The sequence below is a fragment of the Psammomys obesus genome, unplaced genomic scaffold (genome assembly GCF_907164565.1).
Source record: "Psammomys obesus unplaced genomic scaffold, mPsaObe1.curated_primary_1811, whole genome shotgun sequence".
NCBI classification, from domain to species: domain Eukaryota; kingdom Metazoa; phylum Chordata; class Mammalia; order Rodentia; family Muridae; genus Psammomys; species Psammomys obesus.
In genome coordinates, this window is record NW_026585504.1 from 27,936,140 (window position 1) to 27,954,923 (window position 18,784).

The 18,784-nt window shown below is 44.4% G+C and overlaps 1 protein-coding gene across 1 annotated transcript in view; it reads right to left on the reverse strand.

The window, feature by feature from the left end:
* Window positions 1-273: 273 nt before the first annotated feature.
* Mpped2 (metallophosphoesterase domain containing 2) overlaps window positions 274-18,784 on the reverse strand; it is a 170,159-nt gene continuing 151,648 nt past the window's right edge. The window contains exons 5-7 of the mRNA XM_055604164.1: window positions 7,343-7,458; window positions 4,312-4,425; window positions 274-1,661 (exon numbers count right to left, since the gene is read on the reverse strand). Of these exons, the coding sequence (XP_055460139.1) occupies window positions 1,543-1,661; window positions 4,312-4,425; window positions 7,343-7,458 (349 nt within the window). The 3' untranslated portion in view covers window positions 274-1,542. The remainder of the gene's footprint in view (window positions 1,662-4,311; window positions 4,426-7,342; window positions 7,459-18,784) is intronic.

Below are 18,784 nucleotides of genomic sequence, written 5' to 3' on the forward strand. Positions count from 1 at the left end.
CATCCCCTATTCACTATTATTGATACATCCCAAACAGCAGTCACAGCCCAGACATTACAATGGCCAAAGACAGAAGCTGCACCTCCTGAAACCTAAGGCAGGACAGACGGCAGTGTGCTACAAGGAGCAAGTACTGTCAAGGCCTTATCGATGATTCTGCCAGCCTAGGGATTACTCGAACTGCTTGCAAATAAATCGTCCTAGCCCCAGGATAAAGCTACCATCCTCCCCGAGGCAGCCCAATCACGCAGCACAGATTTTAAAAATCTTGCAATTTTATTTGCATATAAAGGCCGCTAGATATAGAATATCACAATAAATTTAAAGAAAACAACTGCTTCCCTAAATTTTAAGGTAACATAAAATAGAATAGAGCTCAATGGCATCGACAATGGGAAGAACAGAAAGGATTATTAGCGACAATATTTTGTGCTAGCGAAGATTGCATCAACACACAGTGCAAAATGGGAAGGAGGAGGAAGTGAGAAGACAATGCAGGGCATTTAAATAGAAAGGACCACTAAGCCTTATTTTAGTTCGCTTCCAATACATCCACTGAAGTCTATACACACTTGTTCCCCTGTACTTAGACTGAACCCAAGCTCTTTAAGACCTTGAGTTCGGAGAAAGCATGGGTCAGTTCCTTCGGACTTCTGACGTGCTGCTCGCTGCACAGGGTTGCTTCGCAGTTGTACTGTCCTTGGCAATTTAAACTCCCAAGTTAGTCATAATGCACAAAAAATATTTATATATATATGTATATATATAAATCCACATTGAAAAGGAGTCTGCACACTTTTTTTTTCCTTGAATGAATATCTGCTCTTGACAGATTCTTGTTTCCATCTTTTTAAAGCTCAAATAATTTAAAAGAAACAAACAGTGAGAGTTTGTATAAGCACTGTATGGCTCTCCCTGGCTAAGCCTCTGAATGAAGGCCATTTGTCCCCACCTCGGACACAGTCTTTTTTATAGCCAGTGTGAAGCTAAGGTTTTCCCAGACCTACTTCTGTTGAGATTGCTTTAAAACTGGGCCACATCTGTAAAATAAAAATGATACAATACCAAGAAAACAACAACAAAACACTGAAAATTAAAATACAGCAAACGATACTCAAGAAGTTGTGCAAATCTGGGTGATTTTCAAAACACTGCCTATGTGTTTCTTTTCTTTTTAATTTTTTTTTTTCTTTCAGCTTAAAGCATATTCAAAGAAGACTTTTTAAAATCATCATCTTTTTTTTTTTTAAAGAAAGCTTGGCTGTCCTTTGGCAAACACTAACAATTTACAATGGCGTGGCCTTTGAGCAAACAGAAGTCATTTTACAAATTCACAATGCTCCTTTGATTTCAAATGGATACCCCACTTAAAAAGCAAAAAGAAGCGACACAACTCTAGCATCATTATTTTTTCCTGTTCCAACAATTTACAAAAAGAACTCACAGGATTTGGAAATAAACAAGTCAGAGAATGTAAGTTTATAATTAGAAAAATGGCAGTTTGTATTTCGTCCCTCACATTCCGACAGGATGCTCAGAGCTTTAGGAGCCCTGTGGGTTTGGAAGGTCAAATATGATTGGAGGGTTGGTTGGCTGAAAGCTGACTGTACAGGTCGAGGCGTTGATGTAGGTGGTATATCCGTCAGTCATGATGCCATACCCTGTGGGAAGACGGTGTCACAGTTACTATACTATATACAAACAACAGCAGCTGAACTCAGGGCTGTCAGGCAGGGAGAACGACAACATCCTTGTCAGAGGTCAGGGGGATGAAATTCAGTGGACCTTCCCAGACGCCACAGATTTCCCGATCTCCTGTCCAATTTTGCTCTGTTTTCTTTAAGAGGGAAGAATCCTCCCCTTCAACAAAGAGGGAGTCTTCCCTGTGCCTTTTTGCTTGAATGCTGAACTCATCAGGGCAAAGATGTAATACCTGTGTGACTAAGAATAGGAAAATTCTCCCCCACCCTTTAACTATCATTTGCACTCCAAACCCCTGCATACTGAGTTTCAGGGAAGGACATGAGCATCTAAGAGCACACCACTGGGCTCCCCATGGGTGATATGGCCGGGGGGGGGGGTGTCGAGATCTGAGGTGTGGGTGTTCAGCCTCCTCATCACTACAGTAATCTGTCTCCATGACAATTTTCCTCAAGTGACTTTTTCTACCTTGAGAGATGTGGCTTTAATGCTTGCTAAGTTCCATTTCCCTCAAAAGCATTGCCCCCTCAGGGTGCTGGAGAGATGGCTCAGAGGTTAAGAGCACTGGCTGTTCTTCCAGAGGTCCCGAGTTCAATTCCCAGCAACCACATGGTGGCTCCCAACCATCTAATGGGAGATCTGTTGCCCTCTTCTGGTGTGCAGGTGTACAGGCAGACAGAACATTGTTATACTTAATAAAGAAATAAAGTAAGGAAAAAAAGCATTGCCTCCTCAACTGTGGTAGGAAGGTAGGGGCATCACCACAGGCGCCCCATCTCCGCACATGGAGGGAAAGAACCGCTACACCAAGCAGAACTGATCTAGCGAAAGGAAAGTGAGAAAATGTCATGGCACCCCTGGCATGTAGACTTCCTTTATGGTTTTTAGCATGTTGACATTTTGAGGCTCCTTGGAAGTTTGCACGTTTCCTTGGACAGCTTACAGCTTCTGCAATGAGTCTGTAATTCTATGTTCACACTGAACTCTGTGGCATATAAAAAGACCAGGACTTGCAGAAATTACTGATAAGGTTCTTATCCCCCCACCCTCCCCTTGCTCCATTTGCTAAAATTTTTCCAAGTAAGCCTGCGGAGAGCTTAATGAGGGTCAATGGAAAAATCTCTTAAGAAAAGAAAAGCTGCATTTAAAATGTGCTCTGTTTGGTTCCGGGGTCATAAAGTCTTGTTATCTCTCTCCATCAAGAGGCTGGTATTTGCCCTCTCTCTGCCCTCTTTAGCTGTCTTAAGTGAATAAAAGCAAGACAAGTTTATTTGAATATGATCACTTCCCTTAAAGCAAGTTTATTATTGTGGGGCTTCAGTGGAATTCTCCAATTGTCTGGCAAGGTTAAGGTAAATTAATAACTTAAACTTCTTTTTTGAAAGGGTGAAATTCAAACTCAACGGAATCCTACAGGAATTCAAACTAGTTTTCCAGATACTCCACCCCTCAGATTCCCCCACTCTGTGAGCTCCAGTTCAGATAGGCAGTACCAACTCTGTTCTCTCCTTCTGCTAGAGAAGTGTGCCCCTGCACAGGAGACTAATCTCCGCCCTGTCCAACCCCCCATCCTGCCTCCTGTCCAGGAGCTGCACCCCTGCTTTCCAGCCACTCGGCTGGCGCCTGCATTTGGAGCAAGCTGAATTTTCTCAGGCCTCAGTAGGACGGCTTTTCAGAGTTCTAACTAGGAAGTCACTGTGCTTGTGGACTCTGTGGAGTAAACTGAGAACTCTGTTTCACCAAGCACACAGCCTCACACACCTCAGCTTGACTGACACTCATTGGTCACTCCAGAGAACCTCAGGAAGCAGGGACTGGGCAACAGGGCAGCTGCCCACACAAGCACTTGTGCTGCCCACAAATATGCCCTCCCAGACCAGTCTTGTAGGTTCCCAGACCCCAAGATCAGGTGACAGAAGGCTCTGTCTACAAAAGCCCAATGACATATGGTTTGAAAAAGGCAGAGCAGGCAATACCCAGGGCCCTAAATGTTTCTTGAGGCTTCTGGGTTCTGGGGTCTTGACTCATCTTACCTTGAAAGGCAGAAACCAACAAGTGGGCATTATCTTTTCAGTTATCCTTAGCTTCAGCAAACAGTGCTAATGATTTCTGATAATTCTGAGCACAGGAAGGGGATGCTGACAGAGGATTGCTTCCTTCCACATCTGCTAGGAACCTTTCCTTGCATGTATGGAGTGTGTTCCTGGCTCCTCAATGTCTGGCATGTAAGAACCCCACAGTTATATGCAGGGACTATGGATGCTTTGGGTTTGTCCAACCTCGACGGCTCCCTGTCTAACTCCCTCAAAGAGAACAATCTGGCCTTGTTGGTGATGCAGCAGCGGTTATTTCTCTTTATAGCCCCGAGACTCCAGCACTAACTGGGAGAGTGTACAGCATTTCTATTTGCCTTTCTACTTAAAAGACAACAAGTATTCATCAGCTTCATACCTGTGGGCTTTTCTCGTGAGGTTTCATCTCATAAGAGGGGTCCCTCGAGGTAAAGTTTGAGAACCACTGTGCTCCTATCGTTCCCTGTCTAGCTGAAGCTGCCAGCGGGAGGGTGTGAGGCCACCTAAAACAGCACATTTGCTGTCCCTGTGTTCTTACCTTCGTGAATTCCACCAAATACATGGAGTTTGGGCCGAACTCGCCTCTGGACTGTGTTTAAGAGTTCCACGCAGCCCACCCTTTGAAGCTCCTTTGGAACCCAGTCTCGGAAACCTGAGGGTAGAATGCAATAAATACTCTTAATTTTTGTTCTTCAGGTAAGGTTTCATTCCGACTTTCAGGAAGCCATAACTCACGGAAGGCTTATTATGTTATCTGTAATCCTAGCCTCTCCATTACAGCTCACTGTGGCTTTTAAGGAACTTTCACTCATCGTTTTGTCTTCCTTGGATTCTTGATTAATTTTTTTTTTTTGGTTTCCATTTTTTCCCCCTTTCCAGTTAATTAACATTCTTTTCCTGCAAGAAGTTTGATTTATTCAGCCACAGGTTTCGCATCTTCTTCATGAGATCAATGACATCTATTCCCGGCAGCCCCATAATAGCTCTTTTCCCCTCAATTCACTTGCTTTCTCTTTTTCAAAATTCTTTCTTACACATACAAGTTTATTCTCATGATGGTTCACAGAAAGGGGATCTGGAAGGCTGCCTGGGAACTGGACACAGGATGCTGTGCTCTGCTTAGAAACATCACGCTTAACCCTTGGTGGTTCCTGACAACCAAAGATTTGGAGTACCCCGTTGCTTCTCCACTTTGGCAACAGACATGACCTCATGGTGGCATCCAGCAAGCTTGGGCTAATTGACTAGTTTTAAAGTAAAAGCCACTTAGTCCTCTGCTTAATGCAGGAAATCTATAAAAAACTGACATCAATTATAGCAAAAGTCAGCTATCTAGATGATTATGGTCTAAAATGAAATCCATACACCTCAGCAGGATGGGGCCTAAGAAGGCAGGTGGGATGAAAGGCTAAGTCATAATCTGTGGAAATCCATTCCACAGCTCCATTAGGTACTTTCTACTGTTAGAAATGGCTGGGCAGGAAGGGACAGATTTTTGTTCTATTTGGCTAGGCAGGAGGCATGAATATTTAGTTTCTGTAAAGACAGGCTAGCTGGGGTGTGGGGAATGCCTAGAGAGAATAAGAAGACTATCGCATGAAAGCGGGAGTGCCTAGGAAAAAAGCAAACTAGGATATTCAAAACTATCAAGAAAAGGGAAAATTCTGAATCCACGGTGATTAGCATTATTACCTCATAGATTTTTTTTTTCTTGAAGAAGGAAAAACACTTCACTGTGTGTCTGAGCACCTCAAATAACATCTTGCTGAGATTATAGCAGCAGAGGGCAAATGGCACCTATAGCTTCCTTTGCAATGAGAATTCGAGAATTCAAACTCTCCAGCCCCACTCCTTCCCCCCAGCACAGCATTTCCCAATGAATCCCAGACTTAAAGCTTTAAGTCCTTACATCGTGAAAGCCTCATCTGGCTCCTTAGGAAGCTTCCAGGTATGCTCCTCTCTCTGATACATGTACATGACGGTTTACTTCATGTTTACCACAAAACGAGAGAAGGTAGCCTCTGCTGTAAGAGTTACCAGGATGTCGGGATTCTGTAGACTACAGTGCTAAGACTTAGCTATTGCTACCACTTGCTTCATGCTAGTCAAAATATTTGGTTAGCAATTTAATGATTAAGTTAGTCTAAATAGAGAAATGAATTGATAATGATTTGATCAGGATGTTTGGACAATGCAGGAAGAGGTGAAGTGCTCCACAGAGCATGACTTGGTGGTCCCATGTATGCCACAACAGAATCAGCTTTTCTTCCCAGCTTCCCCATTGCTAACATGTGGCTCCAGGTCGGCAGCCTCCATTCTCCTGTCCACTTGCTAAGAAACACGGATCACCCCCTTTGCGAGGGAAGGAAAGCGGCACCGAGTGGCTCTTAACAGAGGTATCTGCAAAGGTTAAATGTGCATCAGGAATGAGGAATAGAATATTTCATTCTGCAGGCTGGTACAAGAGTGAAGGCTCACACTTCAAAAGGAAACAACAACAAAAATCATAAGAGTCACTTACACCCTCATCATTGCCCCTTCAACCTAGCATGACCAAACAAAAACAAAAACAAAAACAAACAAACAAAAAACCCTCTGTTAATACCACACATTACAATAATACTAAAAAGGTGTTCCCCCATAAAAAAACAAAAACAAAAACAAAACAAAAAAACTCTGTTAATACCACCATTACAATAATACTAAAAGGTGTTCTCCCATTTAAAAAAAAAAAACAACAAAAAGAAATAAGTATCAACACTTGTATTTCAAAGCGAAATATTTGAATTTTTTTGAGCATGCTTAGCTGAGCAGGAAGTGTCCTGGCATAAGCCAAACAAAGTAGATGGTGCAATCAGGGTGGTGGGTCTTAGCTGAAAATGTCCTGTAGCAAGCCAAGCCAGTGACAAGCTCATGAATAATTAGGACCTAATTATTTAAATCAAATAACCCTCTTCTGACCAATAATCTGGGTCCCTAGGGAGCTAGCTTTGACACCCCGAGATAATACAAGTCTGAATGCTGCCACAATATGCCCGAAAAAAAATGCCTATCTGTAATTTTCAGGTCAAGGTCCTTTCTGAAAATACTTCAACTTAAAACTTTTTTTTTCTCTCATATAATCAGCTCAAATGTTAAACTTTAAAGATACCCCAGGCCCAGTGTTATGTGTGAAAGGAAAATGAACAAAAGCTTCTTTCATTTCACTGCCATTCAAATGCCTGTGATTGGTGGGTCTGTCGTCTTCTGTGTCCCACTCTAGCCCTTCACTGTGAAGGAAACACAGTTCTTAAAATAAATTACCAAGCTTCGAAGACTGTGGTTTTCCATGTTCATTTGATTTTTCTCCCTGACTTGACAAAAAAAAAAAAAAAAAAAAAAAAAAAAAAAACATGAACACCTGTAAGCCTAGCCCAACTGCGGAGTTTAATTACCATACTGGGTTTCTTTAAAGACATTGACTTTCTTTTTTTGCATTCACTTTTTTTTTTTCTGAAGGAAAATGATTATGATTAGTCTGGGAGAGGGGAACATTTTGTATGAGAAAGGATAACCTTTGCACCACTTACCTAGAGGAGGTCCATGTGTCATGAGTATGTCGATGCCCTCTGGGATGAGGTTCCATTTGTCCAGCAGAGACTGGCCTCTGGGTAGGTTAAAGCCCCATCCATTAAACCACGGGGTCCTTTGGGGAGATAATGCACACCGGTCAGGTCAGCGGAATGAGCCTCTGCACTGTCATAGTTCTCATGCGCGTTCACCCACGGTTTGCAATGCTCTCTTTTCTCTTTTGATGGTTGGCCCTGGCAGCAGGCTGCTTTTCTGTTGCGTGCTTCAAAACCAATCCATTTGAAAGCAGGCATGGAGCCTATGAATTGTTCAACTAGAAAGGGGCACAGGGGCCTCTACAGTGGAGACTTTCCCAGCAGGCTTCTATCAAAACTCTGACAATGCTTTGTCTCCTTCCAAATCTCAGTGCTTCCCAAGATATCCAACCCCTGATCCAAAGCATCCCTAGCCTCCCTCAGTGCAGCAAGATAAGAAACCCCACCAGTACTTCCAGACCCTCCCTATTACTGTAGAGGTACAGTGTAAGAGGTTCTCGTTAAAGTCTCAGAGAAAAGGACACGATTTGAGGACAAATCTATATCCACTGAAATGTCCTAAACAGTTTGGATGGAGGCTGGTGAGAACAGGCTGGGGGCTCTCATAAGTGAATGGGGTCCCCCAAAGCTCTTCCTGACACCAGAGGAATGATTCTGGGGAACTTCCCTGCTTTCTCTGGAGTTTGCTTCCAACAGTACCTACGAGCATCTTCCCTGACCTTCTTCTTCAGGAGTGAGTGTCTGAGATGGAGGCTTTGTGAGCCAAGAAGTGGGGATGTCTGACTGTCTAACTGGCCCTGACAGGGCCTCATTTACAAATGTCCTGTTTGTTAGTGAGATAGCAAACAGCTTTTCTCTAAAAATCCTGTAGGCCTGGCATGCTTCTTTCTACAGGGCATTTTAATTGTCCTCGTCCGAAACATTCAAGTTGGCCAGTATTCTCTGAAAATGGCTGCTTTGTTCCATAGGGAAATTCTGATTTGCTCTGCCAGTTACAGTTGATCAAGTGGACTGCATTCTTACTTGAAAACAAACTCTGGCCAAACTGACATGATTGACTCGAAAACCCAAACTCAGAAACATTGACTGAACATTCATTTAGTGGCAGACATGCACAGTCAATGTCAGGGGCAGAAGACGGCCATTATCATGATGTCAAAGGCCACATTTCCGGTAACAATATCAAGCTCTTCACCATGGTGAAGACAGAAAGTTTAAGAAAGAAAAGACTGGTTCCAGCTGGAAAGTGAAACCCAATAAAGTATTCAATTCATTTCCTACCTCCTTTCCAAGTCCCCACGCCATCTTCCTGGAGTTTATGCCTAACAATGTGATAATAAAATGGTACCAATTGTGAAGACAGCTGTTACTTTAGCTGTTTTCATCGTCAAGGTTCTTCTCTTCTACACATTTTATCCCACACTTCAACATCACAATGCTTAGTACTCTGAGACAAATAACATTATCACCCCCATTTTACAAATGATGAAATTAAGTAAACAGCACTTGCACATAAGATGAGGCAGTCTGGTTCCAGCACCAATGAATTTAACCACCAAGCCAACCCCTCTGCCTGTGTACTACCTGAGTTAACCTACTTGCCTTAGATGAACCACTTCTGACTCTTTCAAGTTTTTCTGTGGCTTGAAGCCAAATGCTATCTTCATTTCATGGTTCCGAAATCGACCTATAACAGGATGGAGTAGACGCCTGCTGCTTTGGCATACCCAGCTCTTTCCTTCTTCTGGTGACAGTGTCATATTTTTGTTGGTAAGTCACTCCATCCCTGACATGATACATGTGCATCTGGTAAGGCTGACTCCATTCTGAATCCTGGAGAACACAACTTGCATTTGCTGTACACAATTTGCCTGTGATTGGTTCACTTACAGGTGTACGAAAGACCCAAGCTGGGCAGCCAAGTATTATTCTTTGGAGTCTGTTGGCACCACTAAAGGGAAGGTCATGTTCCCTCTGTGGATTCTCAAGTCTCAACAACTGTGTGACCCTGGAATTGACTAGGAGACATCTCAGCAGAGACATCCTTTAGTCTCTGCTTGTGAATGAACACACCACCAAGGGAACCCAATATAGGAAAGAGAGGGCTTCCATGACATCCCCAGACACATGGATTCAGCTGTATCTGACACCAAGTGAACCCCTCTTCTACATGTATGAACTGACAAGATCCTTTTCTTTTCATTAGCTTTTGTTAGGTTCCACTTCTTAAAATTAAAAAGTTCTATTATTTACAACGTTGTATTCGGAAAAAAAAAAATGACCTGTTCTATCTGTTGTGGGTAATAATGCTTCCTGCTGAGAAGTCCATACTCTCATACCTAGAACCTCCAATGGCAAAGGTCACTGAGGAAATTCAGCTAACTTTAAAATAGGGACATTATACAGGTGGGTCCAGTGTGGCCTCTAGTCCCAGAATTTGACAGGCAGACCTCTGAGTTAGAGGCCAGTCTGATCTACAATAGTTAGTTCCATGGGTGAGAGTCAGGCTTCTGACTAACACTAACAAATATGACATATTTCTGTTGTGTGTTGAGACTAACACCTGTCGATTGGTTAAAGAGGAGATAGAAACTAATCAGCGTCTACCATGTTTTAGCAGGCTGAGAATTAGGGCCGGGAGTAGTACTGAGCCTTACTTTGAATGGACCATGTGTTCTATTGACACAGCCTGATCTGCTAACTTTCAGGATTCTGTGAGAAAGCAGTATTCATTGTCCTATTCCTGATTAACTAGACAGCCCCAGACACCAGGCCTGGGAAGAAAGCTGAGACTTTTCTAGAAAGGAATCTATCAGTCTTGTTCTCTCAAGTCCTCCAGCGTGTCCATCTTTGGGGTCTTGCATGTTTTCATTCAGGTCTTAAAAAACAGAGTTCCCCAGTTTAGAAATGCCTACCCTTCTTCCTTTCACAATGACCCTTGTCCAAGATTTGTCTTAAAAGTAAAAACAAAACAGAAAAATAACTATAGAACCCAATGAAAACCCAGCATTTTGGCAGAAGAGACACTAAAGACAAATAAGCAAAAACATCTGCTTTCCTAAATTTTGAAAACAAGCTTCTGGGCCTTTGGTTCTTGTTTGGATGGAAAATAAAGAAGAGTTTGAAAGAGTCCCAAGCACACCCAAGTCGTGGGGATAGCGAGGGGCTTGATTTTGCTGGAGACAGGCAGCTTCAAGCCCCCGGGACACCTTTGGGACTTCCAGAGTCAAAGGAACAGGAGTTAATTTTCTCAGTCTTTTCAATGTTCCTCGTGTCAGTGGTTCTTCACTTAGAAGCCCATAGCCGTGCCCTCCCCTTTCTCAGGAAGTGCTCGGTTTTATAAGCTTCCAGAGCAAGACCAGGCTATGCTCATGGTCTGTAGATAATCCAAACTGTGTTTGGTTAATGTTAAGCTTGTGACAAAATGCAGAAGGGTCCAAGTTAAGGACAAAGTTTTCATGCGTCTGGCTTTTATTTAAACTCAAGCCCCTGTGCGTACGGCAGTCGGTGGTTAAGTTACAGTGACAGGAGCATCTATCAAGGCCCTGATAAATTTTACACAGAGCCTTTATCTAGATTATTGGCTTTAATTCCTCACAGCACCCTTTAACCATGTATTATCGTTCTATATTTAGATAGAAGCATTACATTAGTGATAGTAGTTTTTGCCCACCTTTCCAGAACTAGTATTTGTAGCTGCCATGTAACTCCAAATGAGCAGCTCCAAGGGCTATGTATGGTCTTCCATTAAACATTAGTGACAGAAACTTTAATGTGGGTCTTACTCTTACAATGGAAAAACAAATGTCAGTTGCATCAGTCCAGACACTGGATGATTTCAGAAGATGGCATGGAATTGTGAGGTGGCTTTTAGGAAAAACAGTGTGATTGGGCCTTTCTGGGTGTCACGGTTCCTGTCTGATATGTGGGAGGCCTTCCCATAAGATAGAGGCAGTAAGCCGGGGAGAAAAGCAGCCTGGAGATGTTTTTCAGATCCAGCCCAGCACAGGAAAAGAAAGGGGGCCTTTGGAAGTTGGGAGACCTGGGTTCTAATTCTCATTCTGTCTTCAAAGTCACTGCTCGCGTGAGCCTTAGGTAAGGGAAGGGCCCTCACTGGCTAGTCTCTTTGTCTGAGGAATGAACAAATGAGGAGAATCGGTTATTAATGTCAAGACTGCTTTCAGGATGTGGAAGTTTCTGCAGAAGCCCAGTACAGGTAAATGCTGAGGCCCAGGGAACAGGACAGAGGGACCCATGGGTAGCCTCAGACTCTGCAATCTTGCCACCCAGGGCAGCTGGTGACACCTGGCCCTTGAGCTTTCTATGATCTAACGCTCCTAGCATTCTACCATTCTGTACCGATTACCCGGGTTCTGAGTAATGCTGTGAATTATTCTCAGTGAATTGTCCAAACTGCCTGTGAGCGACCGAGCGCCACACCACCGCCTGCACAGAACAGAGGCAGGCTCTGTCAGTGTCAGTGAATAATGCTCTATCCAGTTCAGTTTGAACCTGAAACATGAGACCCCAGCGGTGAGCCCATCAGGGTTTCACTGGAAAATATGTGCATAGCCAACCTCCAGAGCCCCACAATAGGTTTTGTTCTGCAGCAACGGGGTGGGGGGTGAGTAAAGGGGAAAAAGGGGGGGGGAGGAACCCAAGGAACAATGTCTAGTGCCTTAGCCAAGAACTTCATAATTAGCTGTGACTAACAAATACCACATGGGAACCAACTTGTAAGAAAAGGACTCACAAAGCACCTTAATGCCAGTAGGCCAATCTATGCCTGAAACCCGTTCCCTCCTGGGGAGGGATTAGAATGGTCTGGAAGGAAGGGTAGCAATTCCATCTGTCTTAAAGCAGTGGACCTGAGATTCAGATGGACAGGAACTGGGGACGCTTTTGGGCACCAATCAGACCTTGGCTCTTGAATTGCTGGCTGTTAGCCTCTGTGGCTGGCCTTCCTAGAGCAGCAGGAGTCAGAGTTAACAGGCATAACTAGCTGGAAACAACGTCAATAAAAAAGACAGGTCTTCTACACGGAAGCAGGCTTGGATGAAATTGCTGCAAAGGTCATCTGTGTTTGCAGTACACAGCACATCCATGCAGGTAGAAGGAGCTGTCGGCCATAAATCCTAGGAGGCCTGGGCAGAGAATGGTTGTTTACTCCTGCCACAAACTTCGGAGACACAGGGCTGGTCCTGGCAAAACAGGATTTACAGAGAGCTAAACTGGAGGTCAGGTGTGCTGCTCTGGTTCCCAGGCCTGGTGTGGGTCAGTGGTCACCTGCCTACCCTTGACCCACAAGTACTGGGCTGGCTGTACCATAAAAACTAGGGTTCTTATGTATTGGGTCTACTGAGTACTTCTACAAGGCTCAGAAGCGCTGGGGTGTCTTTCATTTCCTTAGAAGTTCTGAAGGAGAGGTCAATGGTTCCTGTAACATCGAGCTGTGGGGCCTGGCAGGCTGGCCTTGTTATAGTCATGAGAACCCAGAGGCTCTATAAAAGCCAGCCATTCTTCTTTGAGAGGCAGAGGTTAAGAGCGTGGATTACAGAGTCAAACAAACCCGTGTTCAAGTTCTACACCTGCCAATCACTTCCTTGCCTTCTTCAAGTTTCAGCTTCCTCATCTTTAAGATAAAAATGGTGTAGATAAAAGAACTATCTAAAACCTTTGGCAGGATACTGGCTAGGAGTGCTAATTTGTAGCTAATTTGTATATATGATATATAGGCAATATATCTGTTTACATGTGTATTTACATGTATAAGCATGTGCTCAGACTATTCCTTCTAGGCTTTTCAGCCACACTCTCAGCAAATCTTAGAACCCCCTGCTCCACAATGTTTTAAAGGTCCCCAGTGATCCAGCAAGTGTTACTAGATGGCTAGGCAGCCTGATTTTTTTTTCCAGCTGATTACTCATTAAAAGGCACTTCCTCAGTTTGCGTTTGAGTGGAAGATTTTTCAGAAGGGCACTTGCTCACTCATTCGTTCACTCAGTCTTGCACAGACAAATCCCTGAAACGCCAAGTGCATAGGGCAAAACGGTTAGTCAAGGTTGCTTAGCTGGCTGGCACAGGTGATTAGATTTTGGCAAGATCTCCAGTTGAGGAAGTTCAGAGTAGGGATATTCAGGGTCCTCGGAATATTTGTCATAGGGGACTCAGAGAGGTTCGCTGGAGGAACTGACAAGCTACCAATTAATGGCACCAGTACTGCCTGGCACCTCCATTCAATCAAACTCAGAAACCAGCGGCCAGCTTTCACACATACTTTCTTTCCTAGACGGTGGTCCCTCGGAGTCACAGTCTGCACCACAGTGACTCTTTAGGCCTGGCATTCCCACCACCATCCGTCCCTCTCCGACTACACATCATACCAAGTCCAAGAGAAGCTAATTTAAGCTCTGCTGGTGAAAACCAACCCGCACTCCACATGCCATGAAGCTGTCATGATAATTCTTGATCTCCAGCTCACCTGACGGCTGAGCCCTCCCCTGCTTGCAAAGCCTCCCTGTCAGTTAGAAAGAGCACCTTCCCTGGCACCAGATATGTCATCCTGAATATCCAGATGAAAGGCAGACACCTGTCCCCCTGTCCTCTGCCCCATTCCCCTCCTTTCCTGCCTTGTTTTCCCCTTATTGGCTCTCAATTTTGAGAAACCCTCCTTCTCTCTCCTATAAAACTCCGTCCGTGAGTTACTCTTCCTGCACAATTAAAAAAGATGTCTTGCTTTGGCACTCAGACTGACTTGAATCAAGAGCACATGCACACACACACACCACTGCCAGCAGAGACGGGTAGAAAAAGCAACTTGAGGCTTTCTATCCTGGACAGCTGCTGGGAGAGCCTGCCTCACCAGAAAACCGGCTCAGCTGCCTCCAAAAGGCACGGCAGGCCTTTCTTCCAACAGCTGTCTTGTCCCAGCTCTTCACTAAGACTTTGTAGTGTCGCCTTCAGTCATCAGGTGCTTGGGATGAAAAGACACTGTTTTGATAAAGGGCAGTCCTGAGTGACTACTGTGGTCTGTGTGCTGCGTATGCAAAAGGATGGAATTGTACCAGGAGTCCCGAGAGCCCCATGACCTACAGGAAGTGTTTCTTGAGCCAAAGGATCAGACACTGCAGTCTTTTCCAACAGGCCAACTGTACCCCTGTCTTGTAGCTAACAAGAAGCAAGTGTCGGAAACGAGCCTCTGTTACTTTCCCTTCATCTGCTAGAAAGGAGGCAGTGTGAGCAGAGCTTGCTTTAGAAATCTAGAAACAAGACATTATGACCTGTTTTCAGACACGGCTCGCTATGAATTATTAAGAATAACGATACAGCGTCTGCACCACCCTCTCAAGCATCCTGGCCTTTAATCTTACAAACAAGTTCTGAGCAGGAAGAGCAAACAGAGGAGACGGTTCAGTGGGTGACAGCGCTTGCTACACAGGCAGGACGATATGAGTTCAGTGCCCCGGCACTCACATCAAAGCTGTGTGTTCCTGTAACCCCAAAGCTGAGCCTGCTGAGGACAGAAGACAGGAAGATCATTGGGGCTTGCGGTCAGAGAGTGTCAGAGGAGGACACCTGATATCCTCTTCCAACTTCCACATCCAGACATACGCACCCCCTTCCACCCTACCCCATATACACACGGACACCCACACGAACACATGCACATACCCATCCCCCATCACACAATCACCAGCAAAGTAGGAAAAGAAGTCTTTTCAATCTCTTTATGTTTCTAGTATGTGACTGAGAAGATGAAGTCACCCCTCATGCCGTGAGAGCCATCAAGCCATGAGAGGGCACAGGAAACACCATGGCAAGACAGAAGGTATTCTTGTTCGCAGGAGAGGAGCTGGACAAGACCTGATGCTTGTGGGAGTGTTACTGCAGCTGAGAAAGTCAACGGCACCTTCAGTTAGAATAGAGGTGTCTCTTGCTCAGACTGGCACTATCACAAAAAGGGCCTTGAGCTGGGCAGCCCTGCAATGCGAACTGCATTTGCCATTCACCCCAGCAGGGAGGACTCTTCAGCAAGCACGTCTAGCGCAAACTCATCATAAAGAGGGTGGATTAACTAAAGAAAAAGTAGCATTTTATTCTTTGAGGAGGGAAATGGAAAATACTTTGTCATGGTAAAATAAACACAAGACAAAATTTACCTTTAATTGTATATAGTATAATTGGGTTCTATTAAGTATTCACAATGTTGTGCGACTGTCATTGCTATCTCCCCTTCAAACTTTGTACACATCATTAAATGAAAGCTCCATATTGGTTCATTCCTCCAGCCCCTGTTAAACACTCTTACACTCCCTGTCTCTCCGAATGGGAATAATCTGGAAACCTCACATAAGTGGAATCAGACAACTCTGTTTGTGTCTGGTTTATTTCTCTTAGCGTAATGTTTTTTTTATAACATACCATGTGTCAGAAATCTATCCGTTTTGTGGGTAGATGATATCCTATTGTTTGGGAACACAGTATTAATTGTTTAACTGAGATTTCAGAATGCCTAGTGCATGTCCAGCACTAAGCCTGGCCACAGAGACACATGAAGAGTTAAGGCCTGTTTTTTGTTGTTGTTGTTTTGTTTTTTGTTGTTGTTGGTTTTTGTTGTTTGTTTGTTTTTCCTTTTGGGTAGTGCACACTTAGTGAGTTGGAAGCACAGTGAGGATGATGAGGCGAGACCCCAGGGCACCCACTCATCCTTGGGGAACCTTTCGGTTTGGGATGCCTGCTGTGAGCCATGTTCTGCCAAGCAAGGTGCTAGACAAAGAAAATCCAAAACAGCTTTCTTTTTTTTAAATTTTTATTTTTATTAGTTACACTTTATTCACTTTAAGTGTATCCTCCCTATCCTCGCTTCCCCCTTCTCCACCCATGCCCCTCCCCCAGCCCACTGATAGAGGAGGTCCTCCTCTCCTTCCTTCTGACCCTATCAGGTTTCATCAGGAGTGGCTGCACTGTCTTCCTCTGTGGCTTGGTAAGGCTGCTCCCCCCTCAGGGGGAAGTGATCAAAGAGCAGGCCAATCAGTTCATGTCAGAGATGGTCCCTCACAACAGCTTTCTTAAAAAGCCACAGTCGGTTATTTCCTCGATAAAGGTGCTGTGAGAAGAACTGTCAAAGCTCCGGCTTCCTTTCTAAGTATTGTGATTTCAGAGAGCCTGGAAGAAGCTCTGAAAAAGCTGGCAGTTCCCAGAGTGGATTAGTTCCCAAATGAGATGTGACCCGGGGAACACTTGGTGGACTGCGTGCACAGAGGTCACCTTTCCCTTCAAACACTCCTAGCATGCAGGTAGATGTAGCATCAGGAAACACAAAAGCCACATCCCAGAAGAGAGCGAGCCAGGGCACACCGTGTGTCGCATGCCCGGCTGGTGATAAGGCGCAGGATGAACAAGACAGGGCAAAGAGGTGGGAAGACTGCCAAGTAGTTGGGCACTGGGCAGAGAACACCTGCGCTCCCCCCCCTCCCCGGGCGCTTACCTGCAGGTATGCTACAAGAACCAAGTGAGCACAGCCTGCTTTTATTAAGGTTTGAAAGAGTGAGGAGGAGAAAGAGGTGAGCGTAGGGTTAGCTGGGTTTTGTCTTGCTACAGAGTAAACCTTAGGGAATTGATTGCAATGGATACAGGAAGACCGATGGAGTCTCTGCCCCAAATAGAAGAGATTGTACGGTGGAGTATAGAGTGGTAGAGGATAGTACCGAGAGGGTAGTAGCAGAAGGGAAGCACCAGAGAGGAGAGCATAATGGACGGTGCAGTAGAAGATAAACCACTGTTACAGGATTGAGTGGGAAAGTGCAGTAGAGGCCAGCTTGATGACAGAGGCTTATATAGAGGCTGGTACCTCAGAGGACAGGATAACGCTTAGTTCAGGGTGTCTATGTGTCAGACATTTATGTTGTTAACAGTGCATTCTTTTTCATGCTATGTAATGTTCTGGGGACGCAAAGGGGACGCAGCTGGGGAGGAATTCACTAGCAAGAGAGCCTGTCAGCTGACAAACGAACCCCCGACAGAATAGCTGATGAGTTGATGTGAAAGTCCAATGCCAGCCTTAAGCTGGGAAGGTAGACTGGAAGATGGGTAGCTTCAGTCTGCTCACTACTGGGATCCCTGCCCCAACGCAGAACAATTCATCAACGGAATCAAGAGTGAGTCTTCATGAAGAGTTTCGGGCTTCACGAGAAAATGTGCATTCCCTGATGATCAATGGAAATCCAAAGTATCATTTTTTTTTTTTAAATTTATCAGTATAAACTCGGAAAACCTTGGAAAAATCCCAGACCACCATGCCAAATAGTTGTCTTAGGGTAAAGGCATTATGGGTGATTTTTTCTTCTTTTTATTAGTTCTTGCTTTTGTGAACAATGACCACATACCATTTAGGGAGAAATGTTATTGTGTGTAAGTATCTCCATATGGTTAAATGTAGGTGGAATGTGGGTGGAAGGACTTTCCTTTGGACTAAAAGGCAGTTTCTTGCAGGGGGTGGTGAAATTAGCGAGTATGAGGCAAAGGATCTGCTTTCTCTCTACTCCCTGAACCATCTGAGGGAACAGGAAAGAGCCCCTGGAGCAGAAGTTATTCATTTATTTATTCAGTGACTCCAACGCCAAGCTGTACTGAATGCCACCGACCACTGTGTCGTAGGTACATTTCCTATCTGACCGTGACATTTCAAAAATGTCAACAACAGCCACCATAGACCCCCTAGAATACTTTGCAGGTAACAAACAATACTCACAGTTTTCAGTTTACAAAAGCCCCGAGAAGAGAACAAGGCGCTGATTTTAGAGAAATCGGTGCACAGAAATTTAACTTTGGCACAGCTTTGTGGTGCTGAGCAGGCCTAACTTTGTAACAAGGGCCAGAAGTCAGGCCTGAGTCAAAATTTGCTGTTTTTACTTAGAAGAATGACTCTGGCCACAATCACATAGCTGATCTGTTTTTTCAGTCTGTAAAATGGGTATGATAATACATAACCCACAGGTCTGTTGTGAGGATTAAATACGATAATATGTGTAGCTCACTGAGAAAAATCTTCCTATTAAAATCTCAGGCTAGCACTTGCTATAATGTAAGCCAGCACCACTCAAATGTTAGTTAACATCTCCACTTCTTTAGCTTTTTTTTCTCCACTGTACATTCTTGATATCACCAGGAAGTTTATCTCTTCCCCACTTCTCAAACTTAGAAAGCGCTAAGACACATCACAAAGCAACGGACTTAAGCCTTTAATGTGGCTGGGCCAGCTCTGGTCATAGAAGGACTCAGGCTTGGGTATTAGAAGATGAGATCTCCAGTTTTGACTCCTCAAAGCCACTTGAGCCAGTAACCTCGCTGAATTGCCCCTTGCTGAATCGTGAACAGAGGTAACAATTCCTGTGAAACCTGCCAGGC